Here is a 24,018-nt window from a genome sequence, read left to right as displayed (position 1 = left end):
TGAAATGATATTGCGATCGAGTCTCCAGAAATATTGTAAAAGCTTTCGTGATGACCTAGACCAGCTGAATTTGGGAAAGAAATTCCAGCCAGCGCGAAATCGAGTCGACATTCGACTCCCAGATGCATTTCCGTATTCTTCAAGAATCGGGGTATGAAGATCAGCTGCCGTCGCAGCTGAGACGTGAACATTCAGTTTCAGGACCACGATATCAATGTCACCCGAATACCGGAGGATGCCACGACCAATCGTATCAGCTCGCTCGAACTATTCACCCGCTATATGTACATAATTCTCTATGAACGTCATTGCTGCAGCTCGCTTCGTCCGCGAGAAGGGTATCGATAAACGCATTTACGCTGGCCGCTTGCTGATAGCTTTCACCGGATGTTTCCTGACGGGACCTTGAGAAAATGGAAAGTTTATGGGCCATTGTAGCGTGAGTTTCGGCTGATTCGGTAATCATCGGAGATCCTAATAATTCCCATTCGGATTCCTTCTCAGATGATTAATCTTCATAAGCTCATACCAACCGTGATGAAATTATGTGATTAATGTCTTGGAGAACTCGATGTCGCGTGAGTACCATCAGAATTCGACCGGCAGGACATGCGTTGGAAAATGGCAGAATCTTTGACAACTATTCGTCTGGTTTAAAATACCGATAAAATCACCAGACGAATCGAAGGTCTTGATAGCCCAGTCGGGATGCAGGGATGATTCCAGTGCTGTTTGAGCTGGAACCAGCTGATATTGAGATAGAGCCAGAATTCGCTATACTTTTTCGCGGAATGAACACTTCAGGTCGGACGCTAGCTCTAAGTTCGAACAGTGGCTCATGCTTCGAAAAAACCGACAAATCTCAAAGGATGGAGCAGTAATAGAGCGGAAGCACTTAAACGAATGTATCAGGCTCCTCTATTTATTAAATTCATGTGGAGAGCTTCCATACGAGTCTCATTCCGTCCACGATGTCCGTTCAGACACGAGCACCAAACAAGATTTCTGGCTTGCCTGAGGCTTGAGCCTGTCTGGGGGCGGACAGCCGCGAGGTCCGTGGAGTAAGCTAGGCTCCTTAATGAGACAGAGATCACCGTCTAGGGACGATCCTAATTGTTGGCGTCGAGACTCGAGACCCTGGAGCCAGGGTCCTCTTGGCACAGGGATGACCATGGTGCTCTTCAATACCCGATGCGCTCCGAGAAGCTGGATAAGCTGAGAGCGACCAATGCGACATGGTCGGTCTCGGGATGAACTTGGAACGTCTTCGTCTGAATTCGCGAATTTCTTCGGTCACTAGGGAGGACGACGAATTCGACAGGGAGGGGAGATCGGAGGTTTCTCGATTTTACCAAGCATGTATTCGCCGATTTGATTTCATGAGCCGACGGAGATCTTATTCATCGGAAAATGCCCCATCGAGATCGTCGAGCATGTACGCCGGTTGAGTGAACGATCGGGTAAGATCTCACCGGCTGGTCGGTGCGCGCACAAAGGCACGAGGGAGCGGAGACCGCAGCTAACTGACACATGCGTCTTCGGAGCCCGCACAAGTCGACCAGGCTATGGCTCAGGCGCGCCGGAAACGAGATGATATGCTCGATTCGGTCCGAGTGACTGAGAGTTTCGTGATTGAACATGGTTCCACTGATGAGCTTGATAGAAGTACTCCCCGAAAAGCGTCGCCCAGTAAGCGGATCTGAAGCACAATCCACCTTGGACACTGCGGCGGCAGCGGCTAAGTTGGAAGAGGCAGACCTCGACACCTGGCTTGCCCCCTACGAAGGGACAGAGGTTCTCACAGAATTATTCAAGTGGTGGCCAGAAATGTTACTCGCTCGTTGCACAACTGCACCCAAGGTGAATAGATGAGAACGATCGATTTTCTCGCTATGCTAACCCAGCTCGGCTCTCCCCGATAATTTCGTATCAATGTTGCACTTCTCCGATCCTGCTCAAATCGGGGACACTTTCCTCGTTCCAATCGGCAATGACCAGCTGAACCAGAACTCGCTCTTGTTTTTGAGATATCATGCATACAGTGCCGCCGCAACACATACCCCGCTGGCTGTATACGGAGTCTAATCCGCAGGTCGCAGCGGGGCACTTATTAAGAACATTCCCGAAGTGATCGCTTTCCTATGAGATAATTGGTTGCGTAATACTGACGAAAAAATCTCCTTCATGAATCAGGGAGTTTTCGACCACGGTATCCCGACACGTAGTAGGAGTAGCGCCCCGCATTCTAACGCAGTGCCGTACAATCGAATCTCTTCCTGAACTTGCTAATTTGTTGACCTTTGCTGCCGACGAACGGAGTGGCTGCATTCAATTTTCGTACGAACGAAGCACTACTACTTCAAATATCGCTTTCGTCCAATTTTCCTCTTGATTCCGGTAAGCGGAACGACTGCTCGACGGAACGACTGCAACAACGGAATCGCTTCAACCAGCCCGGAGATAGCCCCACCGCTTACGGGGAACCTCAACGTGACGCTTCAACTTCGACATCTTGTGAACCCCGGAAGCAGATACGATTGAGATTGAATCAAGAAAAACCCTGCGCGAGTCATTCCCGGGATGAGGGCTCAGGGCAAGGTCGCCGTCTTCGCCTCGCCGACTTTGGAAAAGGGAAAGCGGAGACGATCGATGGAAGGTCGCCCTAACTTAATAGGCATGAGCATTGACCTCCTAGTTTTCTTTTTCTGTCGTTCTCTTCCCCCTCTTGCTTACGTGAAGCGCTATCTGGCACGAGAAAAACTAAGCAGCACGGTGTCCCAAAGGGTCACCCGAACCATCAATTCGCCTCCGGTCTCCGGTTGACTCAACTGTCGTCTCTTCGGGTATCCATCCAAACCTATTATCTCCGTTCTCTGTCGTCGCAACTCGTAAGCAGAGTGAGTACAGCGCGGATCGCGGACGACTACAGGGATAGCTTCGTGTTGCTCAGCACACCACGGAAGCCGACCGCAACTGCAAGCGCTCAGTCGATTTGGGTCTCGGCCCGAGTCCGAGGCCTCTGTTCCGCAGGAACCGCGAGCGAGCTGGTCTCTGTTCTCTGAAGACTTCCTGAGCATTTATTTTGCCTCAATAATTTTCTCACATACCGTCCAAGAGTATGATCTTCTGAGCGATATCTCCTGAGCGTCTTTTCATCACATGTGAACAAACCAAACATAATTGTTCTCTCCCTTCCCCCCCCCTCTAGATTCTGACTCGAGTTCGGCAGTTCGATAGAAATTCAATATCTGCTCGCGCCTCCCTAATTCGGAGCACAAAAGGGTGAGAAGCGAATGACATCCCGATGATCGATCGACTCTGTATCGAAAATTAGCGTCAAGGAATACGCTGGATACCTGGATGATGGTCGATCTTCGATACTTGTTCCGAACGATTGAAACGGTAGACATTCTATTATATTCGAATCAACAGGGAAGCGGAGAGATTTTTCGGTGACAGTGCTGATTGTGAGCACTCTCGTTTGATCGCCACGAAGCGGTCCGTATCCTGGTGGACCCCGCTCCGAATTCCGGGCAATTCAGTGAGTGCATACATTGAATACGCTTCTGGAATATGCAAGGTTCACCGCTCGCTCTCTAGAGGAATTGCTGCCTCGAATTCCACGAACACCTTATCGACATGTCTCGCCCACGATACGAACAGCCCAAGTGGGAGCGACCCATATCAGTAAACAAAGTGCTATGCGATACAGGCAGGCCATCACGTGAAATTCGCTACAAGAAATCGGAGCCTTCCGTCACCAGGAAAGGGTCGGCGGACGATGAGCTATGAACAAAGCGTATATCAATGATTCCCTTCGACTCATAACGAGCTGATTTCCGACGATTAACGAGAAATCAAATGAACAGTGGAAAGAATGAAAACCCAATCCCGATGGATGGGCTAGTCAGCAGATCAACCCTGAGGCGGAACATGTTTCCGAAGCCCCGACAAAATCATCGATCGCGCACGCGACTATCCACCGTCCGATGAGTAGCGATCGCGAACGACGTCGATTCCTGTTCTTCTGCCGTGGAATCCTCTCCGCAATCCTCCTTGTCTTGATTTTGGAGGAGCTTCGTTCAGGAGAGAGGACGAAGAAGCCTATCTGAGAGGGATGGATGCAAAGCCACTCGTTGCGCTCATTCGGAAAAAAAACTTTCCGCGTGGGTGCGTACCGAATAGTATACGATACCTGCAGACATAGTCTGCTTCTGCTCTCCGAATTCCCGCTCTGAAGTCGACCGCGGCTGGATAAGTCGGGACACCCCATGTGAGGCATAGTTTAGCATTTGATTTTCGAGGAGAGTGGTGGAACGCACGCCGGATCTGGGAGCTCGCCGCGAATCGCCAACTTTCATGGGGGAAAAAATATTGCGCACTGCATTAATCGCCAGCTCTCTTGACTGCTCGGGGCACCGAATCCGATAGGAACTCTAAATGGAAGAGGATTAACTCCATGAGCAATTAGCCGAGCTACACCCGGGGCGCTCCTCCCCGAAGAATTTCCCGTTCGAACAAGAAGGCCAGCCGAGGGATCGCTCCCGCGGAATTGCCGTATTCTGGTCGGAGTTTGAGATTTTTTCCGTCCCGAACGTCATTTGCGAGCAGGGCCCCATCCCTGCTTCTTCATTCAAGTGATATTCTAATCTCGTCAAGCCGTTAGGAATAGCCGGAGAGGAGCGACCTCCTGTTACGCGGTCACAGAATGGCTGATCGAAACTCGGGGCTGCCGATCATCGAACCGCTCATGAGTTGGGAATCGAGGGGCTTACGTGATGTCGGGAAAAACCTAAAATACGTCTCATACACGCCGCTCGGCAGCTGTTTCGAGACGGTGGGACCCTGCGCTCACTCGGGGGGTTTCTCAGCAGCGAGTTCAGCATCCTCAGCGCAGCACAGATATCGATGCCATCATTCTCGAAGCGAACGAGCTGCAGAAGAATTCCGTTCCTAAATGAGGCTCGTCTGGGGACGCTCTTCGAAGCTTCGAAGGTGCTAGGTTATCACCCCCTGGATCGGCCATCGCTCTTCACCTCGATCCCATGTTTGAGAAATAGATGATGGCCTTGCATGCTCAGGTAATCGCGAGTGTCGACGCGGTCCCGAACTAGAAGGTCCAAGCATCACGAGTCCATACCCAGTCTGTCCTGTACGTGCCAGCCGGCGTCCTTCAGAGACCTCACTGAATTCAGATGAGCGTCCTTCCGTCGCTGAGGAGCCGTCGCGACGATGGAGTTCTCAAGCGTCGTGGGAACGGCCCAGGTAATTGAAATTTACTCCCCAACGAATATTGAATTCCGGTGCGAGGTGTTCCATCCCGAAGCCTTGGGAGCATCCCCGCTGACCGAGGAGGTCGCTCTGAAACCCGTTCTTCACACGTCTCCCTTATCCGTGAGTTTTCGAAAGTGGTCAGAGCATGAACACAGCGGGTATCTCATTCGAACTAAATGCTTCGGAATGAAAGTGTCGGTCTTGCTCGTTACAACTTTTCCAGGCTCGCATCTGAAAGGTGTATTAGCTGGATTCAGGCCCGCGGACCCTCTCCGTGGGCGGAGCCAAAACAAGGCACCACGAGGCAGAGCACATGACGATTACAGCGCCGCCACTTTTCCGATGTGGGGAAAGAAACTTCTCAACTCACTCGGAGATTCCGTGGGAGAACGGCCGACTAGCTCGATCCGAATCTTAGCATGCTCAGTGACTTCATGGAAAAATCATATTCGTGACACAAACCGCGAATCTTCGCCGCCGCCGAGTTTTTCCGCTAAATAATTCACTATACAATCGTGAACTGTCAGGGTGGAGACGGCCACCAGTGGGTGGCAGCATTAATTTGATGGTTTGCAGAACTTTCGCTTATTGATCGTATCTCGACTGACCAGCCTCCATCCTGGAAGCTCTTGTGCTCGTAGAAGAGGATCCGCTTCGAATTTGACACATGTTACTCCACTGGAAAGTTACGCTGAGCTTAGTGGCCCTCCATGTCTGGTGAGTGATCCGTATTTTGTTTGTCGTACTGGGTCTTGCCGTATGGGATCGAGAGTCGAAGTAGATTTGCGCGTCGAAGATCCCCACGAATCAAACAGCCACCCTAGAGAGCGAGAGCTCAAGGCTGAATGATGAACCTCAGAAGGTAATCCTTTCCTCGACATCCATCAGCGGAATGATCATCTCGAATCCATTCTGTAGGCATGACGAAGCTTACTAAGTTTGGCCGCCGATGATCACCGCAAAAGTTTGAGGGATGTCGTATCGAGATGGGCTCGCAGTCATCAGGGTCCGTACCGGCTCCAAGCCCGAGAAATTCCCCAAGGAAAAATACTGGAAACTTTACGGTGGTGGAAACTTGCACTTTTCGTTACGCATGCCCTCGCAACCGCACTGTTTTCATGACTTGTCCTTGATGAGGGAGGTCTTATGCCCCCGTTATCGATGCTGCTGGGTTATGATTCTCGATTCCCAAGTTCATTCCCTTGCCCCGACACAAGAGATGAACGCGAAAGTTGTATGTCGTGTTTGAGGAGAACCATTGGAAAGGTCCAGAGTCAGACGAGAGCGCGAAAATAGGTCCTGACTGCACTACTTGCAGTGACGTCTTCAATCGACCTTCAACATTGACCCTTCACGACCAGACGTTCGACCAGTTCGGAACTGACCCGGTTCTTCAGTCAGGTCTCAAGCAATTTCCCGAGTTGGAGGCTCCACGTTTGCAATGTACTGCTTCAAATATCCAACCATGGCGCCATCATCGATCACTCGACTCTCTGAAAGAATTCTAGGTCAATCAGCGTTGACGCCGCTATGATTCTCCCAGCATGATTGATTTCAAGGCTTATAACGTCCCGTGCCATATTACCTCGGCTGCGTCGATATACCGCGACAAACGCTCCCTCATCTATGCCAACCTTTTCCGGTCGCAGACCTCGAGCTGAACTGATTCAGATATTTTGCGACGAGGAATTTCAAAGTCTCGTGGGAGCGGTAGATTCTGCCCCCTCTAGGGATCTATGAAAGCGGGACTCATCATTCTCCTCCATTCTCATCCCGACACACGGAGAATCAGATCTTCTGCCTCTGGTCTCCAGATATTCTGCAACCGTTTCCAACTCCCAGAATTCTTGAGTATACGTACATATGTGCTAGGGATTTCGGAACTGGCAAGAGGAGTCGTCTTTACGTTGCTGTCGCTTCTGGGACAGGATATGCATGGGAGATGTTGACACAGGATACCAAGCAGAATTTGTGCGCACGTTGTGTGGTCTAATGGGCAGAAGCCACGAACGCTTTGGAAGGGCGTTTGGAGCAAAGAAACACTTAGCCTCCGCTGGATGGGATCTATCTGCATTGCAAATGTCCCCTAGTTGGGTTTCGGTCTCAATAGCCTCAGCCGTTCGTTGACCTGCCTCGAGGATAACGTTTAGTAAACGCTTGGCAGTTTCTTTAATCGAGTTTATTGGAGACTGCCGTTGAAACTTCCGAGGAGCATCGAAGCACTGTGTAACTGCGAACGAGGTCGCGCTCCCCCCCTTCCCCCATTGTTGACCTGGCGCACAAAGACATCGACGATGGCTCCTTGAGTTCCGCATTCCAGAGGAGCAGCTTCAGTCAGTTGATGGCTGGCGAAAAACTTGCGGTCTGAGGGTGTGCCCGTGAAAGGAATGAGTGGTCCAACAGCATATACACTTGGAGCAGCGACTTGGAGGATTTGTAAAGAAGTTGCTATTTCTCAAAGTTAGTCAGCGAGAAGAGCGCTGATCGCATCTTTGGAGAGAGCCAGAGAGACCTCGAACATCGAGAAGTCGGCGATACGACATGAACTTCGGCTGAAAATCTGATTGGGCAATCATTCTGCCACAGGCCTGACTGACTGAGAAGCTTTGCGTGACTCTGCTCTCGACGAAAGCCGCTCCCGAAAGCGGCGCCGTCCCGTGCCGGCGCGAACTTCCGAGCACCGTCTCGACGACTAATCTGCAAAGTTTCACAACGGTTCCTCTCGAAAAGGCCGTCATCGGGCATGGTGATATGGTCGATGACGGAGCACCGTGTTGTTCTGCGATGTCAGCTTTGAGATGGCATCGCTTACGTTTGATGAGTCTCTTTTTGAATGAGCTCCGTCGGAGGCATGACTTCCTCATCGGATTGGCAACTATATTCGGTCGGGGGAATCCCAAGTGGCAAAACCGCGATGCGAGGGATCCAGCGCTGAGTGAGTGAGGGGTACGATAGTGCCGGGCGTATTGTTCCATCGGACCCTATCGGAGCTGCTGACTGGTTTGATATCATAAGCTTAAACAGCCAACTTGAATCAACAGGATGCTCTCGTCGCCTGAGGATATTGACGGGATCGAGGTCTGGGTCGGACCCTGATCCATAGCTTGTATAACAGTTGGCGGAAGTAATAAATGTAGGTTCAGCAAATTAGGTTCCACCCTCGAATGCTATCCTCCTGCTAATTATACGGTTCGAGGGAAATCTTGGCGCCTTTCGTACATATTCACGCGGAGTCGAACGCCGCTCATCAAACCCTCGACGGTTCTAGGTTTCAATGTATCCCATCCGTAAGATTGAGTCCGTAGGTAAGCACCCAGGAGCAGAAAAAAATTACCGAAGACAAAAACGACATATTTTCTTGACGTGGCGGAATGCGGGACCGCTCCAGGCATATCAACAGTTGGAGCGAGTCCGATATTGTCTGCTGAGTTGCCGAGCTGTCAAATGCAGCATCGCTTTGACGATAACCCGATATTGAAGTGAGTGAATGCGCGTGATAATCGGTGACTAAGCTGAAATGGATGTCGTCCATGGCCGACACATCGTATCCACAAAAAGAAAAAGAGAGCGGACGATATCCGATGTGAGCAGGCTCATGTTAAACTCGAATGCCGCGTCGGCCTTCCCAGAGATGTCTTCATCGGGAAACTTCAGCGTGTCTGAATGAGTGGAAAGAATTTCTTGCATTGCAGCTCCTGTCCGATGGAGACCAGGAGCCGTGACACGCATTTCATTTTCCGAGAAAGCGAAGCTGTTCGACTCGCGATGCGACAGGCGCAGAAGATCTGGACGTCTGAACGGGAGATTTTTCTCGGGAATGCAAACACGTCCGCAATTCGAAGAGCCGTCGACGTTATGCTCAGTGTTCGGGCTCTATACGACGAGCACATACATCATCGAGTACGCGTACGGAAGTTGTCTAACGATATTCTTATTGACAACGTCCGGCAGTTCCCTCGTAGGAAGAGGTCCTCACGCGCAATATTCGGGGCTCGCAGCAACTCACAAGCGCCCGGACCATCGGTCTTCTCCATGACCCGAAAACTGCGCTTCATAAACTGGTCTGTTGGGCTCCCAAAATTCGAGACTCGAGATTTTGTGACTCGATATACATTTCGGCTGATGAACTTCGATGACGTATTGGGACGCATCATACGGATTCTCAGAGGATTGTTTTCCTCTCACGGAAAACGATAAGTCCTCGTCTGCGACAAGTGCCGAGGAGCAGGATTTTTTTTCGCTTAGGTCATCGCCACGGCCTCGGACTCTGCGCTGCAAGGGCCAAGTGTCTGGCTCGGACTCGCTCGTTGAGTTCGGTCGCCATTGAACGGAGACGACATCCCCATTTAACGTAATCGCGCTACTGATGGGTACGCCTAAAAAAGCTCCGGCTAAATTATCCTCTTATTCTCGCTTGCTGGAGCTGCATTCCTTGCGAAGACAGCACAACAGTTTCTATAATTGAATCAGTCCGAGGGTCTTGGTCTAGGTCGGTGCGATGCTGGCAGTGTTTGTCCCTCCAGGATGGCGCGCAACTCTGTCGTCCTCCCTTCCGGTCCTGCCTAATTTGGCCGAAGGAAAATTGCAGCTTCCACGGTAGCGCAATCTCGACTATTATCATCATGATCATCATCTTAAATGCCGTGATCACCTTGACCACCGCCTCTGTCATCATTGCTGACGACGATGTCGGCCTGTTTGAATAAAAGTTTTGTCTGCCCTGAATTTACGCTCGGATGCTCCTCTCGGTTGAATACCACGGAATCGGCCTTCGCTCCGGTTATAAAGCGAGCGGTTCGAAGTTTGCTTCGATTCCGGAGAAGACATCTCGCCGATGATGGGTGACGCAGGATCACTTTTGGCTTTATGGGCGATCTGTTCCCTGGGTTCGAAAAGGGCTTTCCTGTCGCGACTGTGTGGAGTCACTTGCGTCGAAAGACGTGCGATGATTCTGAACTGAGTCCGTGCGAACTCCCCCGTACCCGAGCAGAAGGGAAATTCCGGAGGACGACTCCCTAAGCATTGGAGAACGGACGACATGAACCAGGCTCGACAGATTTGTACAGCCCTGATTATTTACTCCCCGACGACGACATGGGAGGGTATAGGGCAACCCTCGAGGGAGGCATGAACAAGTGTTTCATCCTGGCGAAATGAACGGGTAGTCTCTCGGCCCGGCTCTCGTGCGAGCCGTTCTTGCTCCCGCTGCTGAGCCGGCATCTACGCTTCTCGGGAGCCAACCGAGTGTCCACTGTACGCTCGAGAATTTCCGGTGCACGATCTTGCCGTAATTCATTGATGCTTGCAAATACAAAATACGTATAATGGACCGAGGTCGAAACGGTTCGCGAGAGCCATGGAGTTCAGAGCTGTTTCCCTCATCTCCCGCCTCATGCAGGAGACCCGCGAAGAGGATAGCGGACCGCTTCACGTGAGACTGGGAGACTACAGGTGGGCGTGCTAATAAGATCCCAGCCCAGGGAACATCCGCGCAGAGAACGCGTATGGCTTCTGTTTTTCTTTTCTATGTGCAAAAACAATCGCTTATCGACGGGGAGGAAATGAGTTTTCCCCCGCATCGCGAAAATCTCGACCAACCGCTATACAGGCGGAAGAATACGGCAGCGAAAGCAGCTTGATGAGACGGTGGGATGAGACTCAATATCCACGGATAATCCCGCTTAGGTGAGGTTGAACAATGACAAGCGCTCACAGGACGACAAGCGATTTATATCTCTTACGCCAATCGAGTGCGGCGGAGCGAGGAGGGATCTGGAATTTTCTGAAATTTCTCCATCTATCCACACCGCTGTTGTGTGCTCCACCCAAGATCTTCCAGGGTTGAGAGCATCGCTGCTCCCGAGGTTCTGAAAAATCATGTGCTGCTCGAAATCATCCGGATCACTCCTCGGAGACGCGTGCTCTCGTCAGACTATGGCAATATCCTAGAATAGGTGACTGTACCTCACTCCGGAATATTGTGCTCTGGTTGTATTCCTCGCTCAACTCATCGCATTGATGCACCCGCGAGAGAATCCTCTGGGAAACTCCCCGGATCCGTCTTCGAAATCCGCAACGTGCTTCTATCCCTGTCAGCTTCTCATGTCGCAAAGAGTTTTTCCGCTTGGAAAAGGAAGTTTTTCTTAGTCCCGCGCGACACGCACCCTGCCTGCTCTTCGCTCGCAGCGATTGCCGTCATCTCGCTTCCGTTTTCTCACAGGTGAAACGAGAGAAGAAGGACGAGGTGAGCGCGGAATCCATGGAAATTGAGGAGGTGGGAGGGGGCGGAACAGACGGGAAGAGGGAATGAGGAGCAAATGGAATGAAGGAATCAATAGCACCCTCTCAATTCGGAATCGACTCGTCATGTTCGAGGAGCGCTGTTTCGATCGAGTGAGCATCGACTGAGTCCTCAAATGGGTCTTAGCGCAAATCACTTCGCGAGAGATTCCACTTCTGCTCAGGCTCTCAGCTCAATTTTACTCACCGATTCAGTGAGTGGCTGGCTGGCTGTCCGACTGACTCAATGAATAAATGTCCGCCTACTTGACGAACTGACAGATAGGCGGACGCGGGGAGGAAGACACTAAAAGACTGAATCGAACGGAGAAACTCCGATGGTGGCGCGGGGAGCGGCGGGGTCGGGAAGTCTCCCGGAAGGAAAGTCGAACAAGACGAACGACAACAATGGAAGTTATCCGTTGAGGTTGTTAATCAATCGAATGAATATGGCTTTCGATTGGCCGACGGGAAACCAGCGCCCGGCCAAGCACGACTTTCGGACATCTCCAAACTCTGATTTCCTTTGGAGTCTCTATGGGGACATTTTCGCCGGGCGAGGAAAAATGTTTCTCAAACATTCGACGAATTTCTGCTCTCCCCGCTCGGTATGTTCGTCTGCGAGACAACTCAGTTGTTTCCTCTGTCCCGAGCGTCGCGGAGGCGTTCAATCATTTACGCGGATCGAGTGAAACAATTGTGGAGCGGTTTGCTCAAATTCATGAGAACGAATCGCGGGACTCATCTTCAAGACCAGCAATGAACCAATCATGATTTTCCTCGAGCCGCGGGCGAGAAACTCGTACGGTAAAGGTCGGGGAGCGAATCTCACGAATCAGTGTCCATGGGAGACTCCGCTGCAGCGATACCCCTATGCCGATTCTTCGGAATAGACATCGTCAGCTCGAATTCTCTCCGCTTGACCGAAAATGATCCACGCCGGAGGCGGAAGATTCCATTCGTAGGGGCGATTCACCGCTGTCCGATTCCCGGCAACTATTCCACCCGATTCTCCTGACGGCTCCGAATAAATTTCTGAGAGTAAAGCTCAATTTGATGAGAGTTCGGAATTTTTTTCGTCTAAGCGCGCCTTGTTCGAGAGAGTGACGGTACGAGACTCTCACTGCAAACCCACCGAGGCAGCGTCGATCGTGCGAGGCAGAACTTCCGCGGAAGAAGCTGCAATGGTCGAGGAAAAGCTATTTTGTGTTCGTCTCCAAGCCGAGGGCCATGTGAAAAACGTGGACGTGGGATCCGTGCCACTCACTCAGAGATTCAATCCGCTGGCGCCGCCATTACAACTAGCAGCCGCAGAAGTCACCACAGCATGCCCTGAGGCAGATGAACTTATATTAAATTTGCGTCTCGCAGGACAACAACCATACGCGGCTTCTCCCCCGAGGAGTCACTCACGGCTTGTTTCGATTGATCGACTCGTCCAGATTCACTCATGGCGCTCTCCTCTGTTGAATGAGACATCTCTGAGCCGGCGCGTCCCACTGAATTCCTCCGGCGGGAATCAGAGGGCAATTCCCAACGATCAGAGAGGAAACCGAGATTTCGATGGCAGAATGAACTTGACTCGCGGAGGCTTGAGGAGCTCCACTTCAATTGAGAGAAAACTCCTTGTAGACCACGCCTCAGGAACTAACGTCGGTAGGTAATATAAGCAATTTTTCTGCTTTGTGATCCTGATCGAATGGAGGAGCGAGAACCGAGAGATCGAGGACCGAGCGAACGAGGTACCTACATCTTATCCATGAGTTGAGCGGAATCGACTCGATCATCGGCGGCCGCTTTTTGCCAGTTGAGAATGTCCGGAGACGCCGACCCATCTATGAGGATCGTATTACCTCACACCAGAACAAGCGATCACAGCTGAAACCCGAGCTCGGACTGTCGAGCATAAGATGAGGTTCTCTCTACCTGATTCATCAGCCATTATACGTCAAAATTTCGCGTGGACCGTGTTGGTGTTCGAGTCGATCCCACATTTGATGGACAAGGTACCTTAGATCGGAAGCCGATCCAGATCACGATTTCTTCTCTGACTCTCGCAGTGCTTCCATGCGTTCGTTCCCGCGTTCGGGAGTGAACGTCTCGATCTCGTGATTGTGGTCATTCGACCGCTCTGCTCGAGCACTAATGAAGTTGATCATATGCATAATCATTAGCAAGAGAATAGGAACATTCACCGATACGACCGAATGCGGAAACGAGGAAAACGACTGTCGGCGTCGCGAACTCCCCACCACCGCCAACAACGTCTTGCGTTAGCCGAATCAGGGAGGCGGCAAGGAGGAAATGATTGAGGAGGAAACCGAGTTGGCAAGGAACGGAGAGAGAAGCGTAGCTTAGACCAGCAAGGGATTTTCTTGAGAAATACCGAACCTCGATCGCAGTCTCTTCTACCTACCTATGTCAGCTAGGCAAATCGCTAATGACGAACAGAAGGCAGCTCCCGGGTGTTGTCCAATGAAAAGAAAAGACGTGTTAGAATTTTTTTCCTACAAAGTAAACACAGAGTCCGGCAGCAGTCCTCATTCTCTTCGCTCTTCGATTTCCCCTTCGTGAGTCCTCTCTCGCATTCCCTCTCAGACTTGGCCCAACTTGCTCAAGTTTCACTTCCTCGGGAGTTTTTCCTCCCTTTCTCATTCGTCTCGAAGTTCTCAGTGGAGAGCAAACTCTGACCGGTGGTGCCGACGAGTCTGGAAACAGTCGTCGCGACGGAGAGAGATTGGGAAGGATCTCTCGGCATCGCTAGTTCTCTCGCAGGTGAGCTTGTCTCCATGAAGGAACTAAGCAGTCACCTTATCGGAGGTCGTCTCGTGCCTCAGACTCCCGATACAAATGTATTCGAAGCCATGTCGAACGAATACAGGCTGGAAGATGGAGGCGATATGCGACAGGGGGAAGGGGCGAGAGTCCTTCTGGGGCCGCTTGATCCAAAGCACCGTATTTTGAGTTCGAGCATGACGAAGTGAGCTCCGGCGTGAAAGTTCGGCGAATCGACAACCAGCGAATCAGGGATCCAATTCAAACGTATATATAGCCGTATTGCGAGAATGAGGTTGCCCGAATCTGGCAGACAGCTCCGGGGAGTAAGAAGTTCCCTCATGCTGCTCATTCTCTTTCGGCCTGACGCTCGAGTCTCCGCATGAAGACTTCGCCGACTTCTGGTCGATTAGCATTTCAAGCTCGGGTTTCGCGAGGAGGTCCTCATTGAGCCGAATACGTTCCGAGAGAATACACTTCCGATACTCGATTCGCTGTGAAACTTCGCATCCCCCCCATCTCAGTCTCCTCCGACCGGAAGCTGACCGAAGGGAATCTCCGAATCTCTCCTGGCCGGCTGGGCAACACGAATCCACGAATAGCTCCCGCGTAATACTCCTCTCGACGCTGCAATCGGCCGATAGTGGACGGACCATGCCGTTTAGGGAGGAGGAGAAGCTCACGGCAGGGCTCTCCGCCAGAAGGAACCCGGAATGTCTACTAAAGAAGTGTCTTTGTACTTACAGTGACACAGCGCAAGTCAAGTCAAACCGGAACTCGGGTCAAGGAAAAGTGTCCCGACGGAAAAACTGGGAACGAGGACGTATCACGACACCTGAGTTCCGAGCTCAGATGGCTCTCTCCCGAAACATAAGCATCTTACTCGAGCAACTACTTCGGAATTACGACGACAATCAGCGGCCTTACCAAGGGGGTATGTGGGGAGGAGCGCATTCGGGGAGTAAGGGGCCCCATCGACGATTCGACAGTCCCGACCGATCGAAGTCGATAGACACCTCGCTCGGTCACAAACAGCGCCTCCGTCGTCTTTTAAAAGGAGCGGAACCTCTCCATTATACAACAAATCCCATTACGTGAAGAAGAGCCATCGCTTGTTGCAGGAAAGAAATTGCGGTGTGAGGGCCACGCAGTGCGGCTCATCTATGAGACGACACATTGAGACGGATCACCGGCGACGCAGCGATTTGATGCTTGCTGCTGATCTCGGAAGCCCCTCGCTATTCATTTATTAATCAAGAAAGCTTCGCGATCGTGGAGCTTGGTTTGCGCCCGCGCAAGCTCCGCTCGCACGTCGGTCGTCGACGTCTCGTGTTCCTGTCGGTCTTATTCTGTCAGGGAATGAAGTCTAGATTATAGCTCATATCTGACAACAACGTCATCTCTCGTGGCACCGACTGCGAAGGTCCGATGTCTGCTGTTCGAAGCTCCTTTTTTAGATGTGAACGCCTGTCTGGAGAGAGGTAGGGCAGTTCGGTTGCGGGAGGTCACGTCATCGGGACTCATCTTCCGGAGTCTGGTCGTGTTGTAACTTACACGGGGCCTCATGCGCACCCCTGGGGTTCACTGCGTGTTCGTGCGCGGTGCGCGTGTCGAGAATCCTCCGAAAACGATGCTTAGATGGCGAAATGAACGAATTCGTTCCGTTTCAGTTCGGCCAACTCGAGTTGTCGCGAGTATGCTCATACGAAGTATGGGTCCTGTCTCCGAGCTGGATATGGTAAGAAGAATTCGCTAGTCCGTAGCCCCCTGTCGTCTCATTATCTTGCGATGCTCCATGTCCCCTTGGGTCAATCTGTGCGAGTAGCGGGTCGGTGTGCTGGCGTGACTGCATCGCAGTCCGTAAGGAGAGTTCGTTATTTGCTGTTTTTATTGTGATGCTCCGATCGCTGCCGGAAAACCCACGGACGAGCGAGCAAGGGAGCGACCCTCGATCCGCTGCTCTTGCAGCCGGAGAGACAGGGCAATCATCCAGACGGACACTGGGGAGCCATCGGTGGGCGACTTCTCGCCCACAACTCATCGCTCCGTGCGATCGTTATGATTACAAACGACACCACGCACTTCACGGAATCCTCCGGAAATCGCCGCCAAGCAAACACAAAAGAAGAGCGAGATTCCTCATTCACGTCTGGACCGACAAGTGCACTATTGGGTCCGAACCGTGCCAGGATTGGCTAGAGTCGCCTCACAAGAGAATCCGTGGCATCTCGCAACATTCACCGTTCCATTTCTCCTCCTCCTTCTCAGGAGTACTCTATGGACTGCTACTTCCGTCAGGCATGGAATGACCACCGCTTGAAGTTCAAGGGGCCGATATCACCTATTTCTCTTCACATAAAAACTCTCGAACGCATCTGGAAACCAGATACGTATTTTCACAACGGCAGAGGTTCTTACTTACATACGATCACGCAACCGAACAAACTTCTGAGGTGAGCCGAAAAAAATTACTTCTGAGTATTTTCCACGATTCTCCCGAACATACGATGTGGTTTCTCCCTCTGAAACGCCGAGAGCAAAGAAGAAGGGGCCGATATGGGAATTCCGCCTTCCGGTCGACGCTTATTCTCAACCTTGAATTGACTAATCTCGATTCAGGCTCTCGAATGACGGAGCGGTTTTGTACTCCATGCGTTTGACCATTAAAGCTAAATGTCCGATGGAGCTCCAGAATTTCCCGATGGATCGACAGTCGTGTCCCCTCGTCTTCGGAAGCTGTGAGTCTCCACCACCTCGAACGACTCTATTTTTCTCCTGATCGAATCGCATTTCTACTCTCTCGGAACAGCAAATCATGAGAAAAATCACAGCGTCCTTCAGATTCCCCGAATAGAATCGTGGCTTTCTCATTGTTCCCAGACGCATACACTCAGGAAGAAATGGTGTATTCCTGGAAAGCAGCACCTAAAGCCGTAGGACTGGTCGAAGGTCTTCAACTGTCACAATTCGACCTCATAAACAATCCTTACGTCAATGAAACTTTAATCATCAGGAACGGTAAGTCTTACGGTGCCTGCGTGTGATTAGTCTACTCAAAGCGTTCTCAGATGAAGCCTGACGAGGGGATCGGGAAGTGGACTCCAGTCTGACTCCGGCCAAGTCGGAAGTGGACGGCCGGAGAATTATCTCCATTCCAACTCTAGCCGGATGTGTATCGCGATTTCCAAACAGCGCGTGAGGGGCTCTCCGATCTGATTCGGAGTTTCCATTATCGACCTCGACGATGAAATTATTCTCCAGGAATCATCCGGGTCTCCTCCACAAACAACGGCGGTGTTCGGTCTTGCAGCGGTCTCTCGCGTCTGTTTGTTTTTGAGCGAGCCTCGAGCAAGGGAATGAAAGCCCACGGCCCACGTCTAAACAGAACATTCTTGTATCGAATCTACTGGATCGAAACCGCTGGGATGGTCTAGGAGCTGAGGAAGGCCACTCAAGGGTGTCTTCTTAAAGGAATCGTCGCTCCAATTTTATGCCACTCGCGAAACTCCCACAGATTGTCGGGACCATATGCGGTGTCTCGCCTCAGGGGTCAAACCTTCCCGAAGCAAGGTACTTAAACGGCTAAAAATTGCACCGCTCCACCGGCGCTCCGACTAGTGCCTGCGCGGACGAGTCAAGAGAAGCCAGATGGCTGATAGCGTTATGAATATTCCTCGGAAGGGACTGGCGGCCGTGGCGGACTCGACTCTTCTCGCTTCGATAACAACCACTCACTCGACCACGAGATCTCCGGCCGATTAAACATCGGCGCTCCGCGAAAACGAGTTTTCTTACGTCGATAGTGGCTTTCGACTCAACTCAATTCGTGTCCTCTTTCTCGGGATTAGGGAAGAGTTATTAACATCAAACTGTTTTCTCCCATCTCACATAAGGAACCTATTCCGTTTTGCGGGTGAACTTCAATCTGCATCGACACATGGGCTATTTCCTAATTCAAGTCTACGTCCCGTGCGGCCTACTCGTCGTCTTGTCGTGGGTTTCTTTTTGGATCAACCGGGAAGCCACCGCTGATCGCGTCGGGCTCGGTGAGTATGCCCATTTGGAAATTAGCCAATGAGGAGAGCGGTTTCGAAAATTGGACTTGCCGAGTTCACTATTGGGAGCTCTAGATAAGCACAACAATAATTGCCCTTTCGGCTAGGGTAGGGAAGATGGGCTTAGTGGGTAGGTTGGCAGATACCCGTTTGTTCCGATTCTGAGCGGGAAACCAGACCCTGCCATGGTTCGAGCTCACGGCTTCTTGCAGTCAGATGCTGATCTCCCGTTTAGCGAATCGGTACAACAAGAATTTCTGCTCCGGTCCATGAGCTTCAGCACCGAGCTCGACCTTCGAGCGAGGAATAGTTTCCTCAGACTAATGCTTCGCTCACCGTTCCAATCTGCGTGAGTTATACTCACAGTTACGGACGGATGCTCCTCTCTCCCCGAAAGTGACGGAATCCTCTCGGATCTGCGCAGAAACAGTTATGGCTAGAACAACTTCATGCCGCGTTGGTTTAATGAGCTCCTCATGAGGAGCTCTCCGTACATCCGAAGTGGCGCTCTGTTTATCGAAGGATCTCATGTGAACTATTTTTAGAGAAATTCCACGGATCTCCGAGACATCGTAGATCGCTTGCTTCGAGAATTCTGTTCTGCAAATTCCACGAAGGAGTTTGCCATTCCTCGAATGGGACTGGAATTCCCGGAAGAGTTCATGATGATATTTCACCGAGATCCTCAAAAGTTCGGAGCCGATTCAGTTCTCGAACCCATCGCGATTCAGCTTCCAATCTTGCTCCGAACCCTTCGCCGCTCAGGAATACACATAGCGAGCGACTCAACCCGCCCCCATGGATCGCGGATCGGTCGCAAACTACGATTGATTCCCGGACGATTGAAGAAAGCAATCAGAGCTGGCTGTGAATCCTTTCGACGCACAACAGGCGCCTCCGTTGAGGGATACGGATTTCGAGCTCGACGGAGAAGGGGCTGAATCAGGGCGGCAGGAATCAATTCGGTCGCGGGAAGGTGAAAATCGGAGCGAATCGCAGCTTTTCCTCTCTCTTCGGGCAATGTGACCCCCGAGCTCTTTTCGGGAGGGGATTTGCCGACCTATCCCTCAAAGAGGCTTAAACTGAACTGACGCTCACGGAATGTACCCCTGTGCATCAAGTGACAGAGACGCGAACGGAAAACTGTATTCCTCCCGTTCTCTTCTTGAAGGCAAAGCCTGGCGCTCAATGCCGGGTGCCTGCCTGTTCACCGTGAATCTCTGACCTATTTTCTCTTCATCATCCCCAAGTCGTCAAAGCCTGGTCGACAATAGTCGCGGAGCCGATTTCTACCCAGGAAACAAATCTCGATTCTTTGGAGTACGCGGTCGGAGCCGATATTAGGAAGTGAGGAACAAAACCGCTACGGCTTACCTGACGCTGTGGCATGCCCGTGTGAGGGGAGGGGAGCATGACGATATATTCTGAGAAACCATGAGATGTTCTGCCGCAGGAATGACAACCGTCCTCACCCTTTCCACGTTCGGTCTTGACACCCGCACCGATCTACCGAAAGTTCCATACCCTACTGCTCTTGATTGGTTCGTGATCATGTGCTTCACCTATGTCATCTGCTCGCTGCTGGAGTTCGCGGGAGTCCATTATTTCACGAAGGTAGGGCAGATTCAGAAGGACAGGGCTACCGGGGAACGCCGATAGCAGCATTCACGATGCGATTCCGACGAATTACAGGTCGGAAGCGGGGAATATTTCCCTGGAGTCCATACTTATGATGAGCGAGATGACACCATAAAGACCTATCAGGAACTCGAAGCCGATCGAGAGGAATATGAAGATGAAGGAGAGGACGGCGATGAAGAAGACGATGAGGAAACTCCACCCCTCGGTGAGTCTCGCTCAATCAGGCATGCGCGATTCGTCAGGGTGGTCGTCGCCGGTGTTAGGAGTTACCTACTCAATCAATCCGAGCGATCCAAATTATTCCTTCCAAGGTCGACCATTTTACGCGTAGGGCTCGAAGATCGCCGATAGAAGCTCGAAATCAGAGAGTTTGAAGCGTGATCCGAATTACTCACATACACACCGAATTCTTCAGATGAATTTGCCAATTCCGACTTCTTTGCCGAGACTACCAGCTATAACTTCAACAAATGTGCCTCCAACTGCAGAGTGAGTGCCCTCGCCTCATTCTACTTAGGCTACGTATGGAGTTCTGGTGGCACAAAGGCGAGGCTCGTTGCGGTTTGCCCGCGCGGGTCTCCTTCGGGGCGGTATCGATTCGCGGATCGCGACGAGCGTCGGATTTCCGGTCCTCTCTTAAAGAAATCCCGATGGAGAAAGGGCAAAAATTCCAAAACTTCGGAGAAGAGTACGAGGACCTATCCACCAATATGCTGTCGGCAAGCTTCCAATCTCCATCAGGATGCTCACCCCTATTCGCCTGTCTGACTTCAGTAATTAGCGCCGACGAGAAGGTCGGACGGTGACGGATAACAGATGCGGCGGTGGACCTCTGAACAAAAGGGCTGTCGAAGAGTCGTTCTCACTCACTCACTCACTCACTGCGAAGTTCGATCGAGCAATGAGGTTCACAGCGGGATCGGCTCCTGGTTTCAAAGTTTCGCTCAATTCTGTGAGACCGCGGGTCATGGGGAACCTGGGACCGGTCGAGTTCTCGGTCAATTGATAGGAAATGCCGTTCTCCTCCCGTCAATCACTTTGAGTCTTCTACCGTGATCGTCTCGTGTATTGCTCGCGAGGACCTCATCAAAAGCGCGATTCCTTTCGGAGTAACGAGCGAACAGGTGAACTGCGAAGTGCGGTCATGGCTGGATAGCTCCGCTCCTCCGCCTAAAGAAAAGCTTTATCTTCGGCCGGGAGCGTTCTCGGCGTTCCTGGCATATCGCACCTTGCGAAAGCGAGACCACTCCTCGGGAGATAAGGACGCGCGGATTTTCGGAGGGGCCACAAGAACCCCGCGGGGAGACCTCCTCTCCCCTTCTACCCCCGAGAAGTGCGTGTCCGCTGCGTTTGTTCCGAGCTTAGAAAATAATTCCTCATGGCCCAGCTCGCGACTAGCTGTAGGCGATAATCGCCGCGGATTCTGATGAAACGAATAAGTTTTTGCTCGAATCGGCGCAAGATCTTGCGGAATAATGAGTCCGAGTGCAAGGAGAATTTTTCACGGGATGGGACTTATCGAGGAATCGGCAACCCGTATCGACAAGAATCGTAGGAAACTTCCGCTGCCGTTGGAGACGGTATCCGATGATGGAAATCGCTCGCTCCCTTATAATCTCGCAGCCCAAACCCCCGCGGGGCTCAATAACAATTTACGCTGACATCCTCTTTAGTGGTTTTCTATTGCTTCGGTTCCGACTCCTGTCGAGGTTACTTCGCGAGATCGTCGCTGCGCAGCCGACGCCTCAGAGATCACGTGAACGGCATGGGAGGCGATTCTCGGAATTTTTCCCGTATTTCCAAACGAGTATTTCGCTTCGGAGTCAACCGACAGCCACGACCGGTGGACCTTTCGTAAGGGCTCACAGTCGTCACAAGATGTTCCTTGAAAAGTAGAACGCAAAGTGAACGAAGGCCGGAGCTAAGTCGGCCTACCGAGAGGATTCTGCTTTCGTCAACGGCCGAGGACCGGCGTGGCGCAAACACGACCAAGGGGAATTGACTTGACTTTCGGCGGGCTTGTCCATCGAAATCGTCGGAGCAAACCAAAGCTATAAGGACCCTAAAAATGTGTTTTTTTCCTGATTCATTCATCACCTCCAAGGACTGTGAAATTATGCGAGCCCACAGCCTTCTGGACAGTGCTCTGAGACAACGGAGTCTCTACGACGGTGGAGTTCCGAACAATATCGATGGTCGGGTATCGACATCGATGCCGACATTGAACAGCCATTATCTCCCATACGTTCCGGCACCCCCACCCCCTCAGCCGCGACGTTTGCCGTGTTTTCTGGAGTTTCTTATGTGCATGATCAGTCACGAAAAGTACCGAGACGAGCTGCGACGCAGCGCACCCAAAGGACAATTCGTCAACAGTGTGTCCCAGATCGATAAGGTGGGTTGAGTCGCAGCGAGATCTCTTTGCTCGTGCTGAAGCTTCGGATAGGCAACGGAGTTCGCTATTTCCAGGTGTCCAGGGTTTTATTCCCAGTGAGCTTCTTCTTCCTAAACATCATCTACTGGTTGGGGTACGGACATTATAAACCCCCCGGATGGCAGGACAACTTCACCCCTGTAGTTTTCAACCTGTCCCAAGTCCCTCCGACTCCGGTCCCGATGTAGGATGCGTCATTGGAGAATGAAAACCCATGTCTCAGAAGTCCCATCGAGACTCCGAATAAACGCTGTTGAATTTTCAAGTACAAAGTTTAGCTCCGTCGCTTCATTGATGTCCTCATTCGTTGCGGTCGTTCTGTCCCGTGGTTTTCCCATTGAGAGGTCCGGGCTTCTCCACCGTCCGTCCGTTCAGGATTTCTGATGCTGGACTTGTACATTCGGGAAGTGGTCCAATCTATGACAGAGAAAATCGGGCAGCGGCGTCGAAGCGCGGAGCTGAGGGGCGAGAATATCGCACCAAAATCCAATGTTGAGCAAGCGCGGTTGGCGAATCATTTTCATCATAACCAACTCGGTGAAGCTTCCGCCAGTTCCTGTGCATGGGGACTTTGGTCGGCCGTTTGTCCCCGAGCTCCAGTCGATTCCGGCCTTCAGTCGAAGTTCCTTCCGGAACCATTTTGTGGCCGGCTAATTCGAGGTTCCCGGCGAGAGGTCCCCGTGGGCAGCCCAGCGGCCGAAAAACAGGATCCTGAAGAGCCCGAATTCCGAGCTTCAGCTGCACGGCACCAATCGATGTGAATCTCAGCGGCATGAAAGGGCACAAATGACTTTGTGCGGAAAAGGCCCCGCATCGAGCGACAAGAGGCGGCGAGCGGGCGACAGATCGACCGACCGACCGACTAGTCGGGGAAGAGTGCGCTGGAGGGAATTTCCATATGCAGGAGCCACGGTTCCGGAGGCGGGGGCAACAGCAGCGGCAGCAGCAACGGAGGATTTACTGTTGACAAGGACAACAATGAAGTAAGGACCCGCTGAGCGCCGTTCGGGCGTAAGGCGCGCAAACTTGAGAAACCAACTCAACTAACGCATAAGGGTGCATCCGAACAGTGTGTTATTGTGAGCACTTCGTGTATGGAGAGGCAAACATCATATCTGCCCACACGGAAAGTCGGCCGTCCGCTGGTCGCATGAAGTCGTCAGCTCCGCCGGAACGTCGCAAGTACCTCGCCAGAGAGTGGGAAATCTCTTCAGCGGAGATGTGCGCAGCTTAGCCTCGTCGATCGTATGGCTTCGCGTGGTCACCGATTCGGTCGAGTCATATTTGAAAAGCATAAGGAGAATACCGAAAGCATATAACGCATGATGCCGCCTCGAATTCGCGATCCCGAGTGCTCGACCGGGGAAGATCACGAAGAAATACTCACCAAGGAGAAGCCTTCCTGTCGGAGCTCCACTTGAATCGAGGAACAGACTCGAATAAAATGCTGTTCACAAATCGAATTAAATTGTGTTCTCCCGTTGAACACGGGGTCGGGAGGACACTCGATCGGGAAGACAAATAATAATGATATTTCGATTCTCTTCTCCGAGTTTCAAT

At 51.8% G+C, this 24,018-nt stretch overlaps 1 protein-coding gene across 1 annotated transcript; it reads left to right on the top strand.

Annotated features, from left to right (window-relative positions):
• The first annotated feature begins 15,129 nt into the window (after positions 1-15,129).
• Positions 15,130-22,646, top strand: LOC100898716 (gamma-aminobutyric acid receptor alpha-like). The gene is made up of 11 exons (XM_029112497.1): positions 15,130-15,262; positions 15,999-16,066; positions 16,597-16,781; positions 16,948-17,066; positions 17,209-17,346; positions 18,222-18,374; positions 19,837-19,997; positions 20,076-20,229; positions 20,440-20,513; positions 22,129-22,419; positions 22,494-22,646. The coding sequence occupies exons 1-11, from the start codon at positions 15,181-15,183 to the stop codon at positions 22,644-22,646; spliced, it is 1,578 nt and encodes a 525-aa protein (XP_028968330.1). The 5' UTR covers positions 15,130-15,180.
• The last annotated feature ends 1,372 nt before the right edge of the window (positions 22,647-24,018 follow it).

The sequence above is a fragment of the Galendromus occidentalis genome, unplaced genomic scaffold, assembly GCF_000255335.2.
Source record: "Galendromus occidentalis unplaced genomic scaffold, Mocc_1.1 scf7180000077511, whole genome shotgun sequence".
NCBI lineage: Eukaryota > Metazoa > Arthropoda > Arachnida > Mesostigmata > Phytoseiidae > Galendromus > Galendromus occidentalis.
The sequence above is the reverse complement of the archived record's forward strand: the minus strand, read 5'-3'. Positions and strand labels throughout refer to the sequence as shown.

Bases quoted from the DNA above. Each gene is read 5' to 3' on its own strand.
- LOC100898716 (XM_029112497.1), top strand. From the start codon at position 15,181: ATGGCTCTCTCCCGAAACATAAGCATCTTACTCGAGCAACTACTTCGG. The intron at 17,067-17,208 runs GTGAGTCTCCAC...CATTGTTCCCAG, and splicing joins TCCCCTCGTCTTCGGAAGCT to ACGCATACACTCAGGAAGAA. The intron at 22,420-22,493 runs GTGGGTTGAGTC...CGCTATTTCCAG, and splicing joins GTGTGTCCCAGATCGATAAG to GTGTCCAGGGTTTTATTCCC.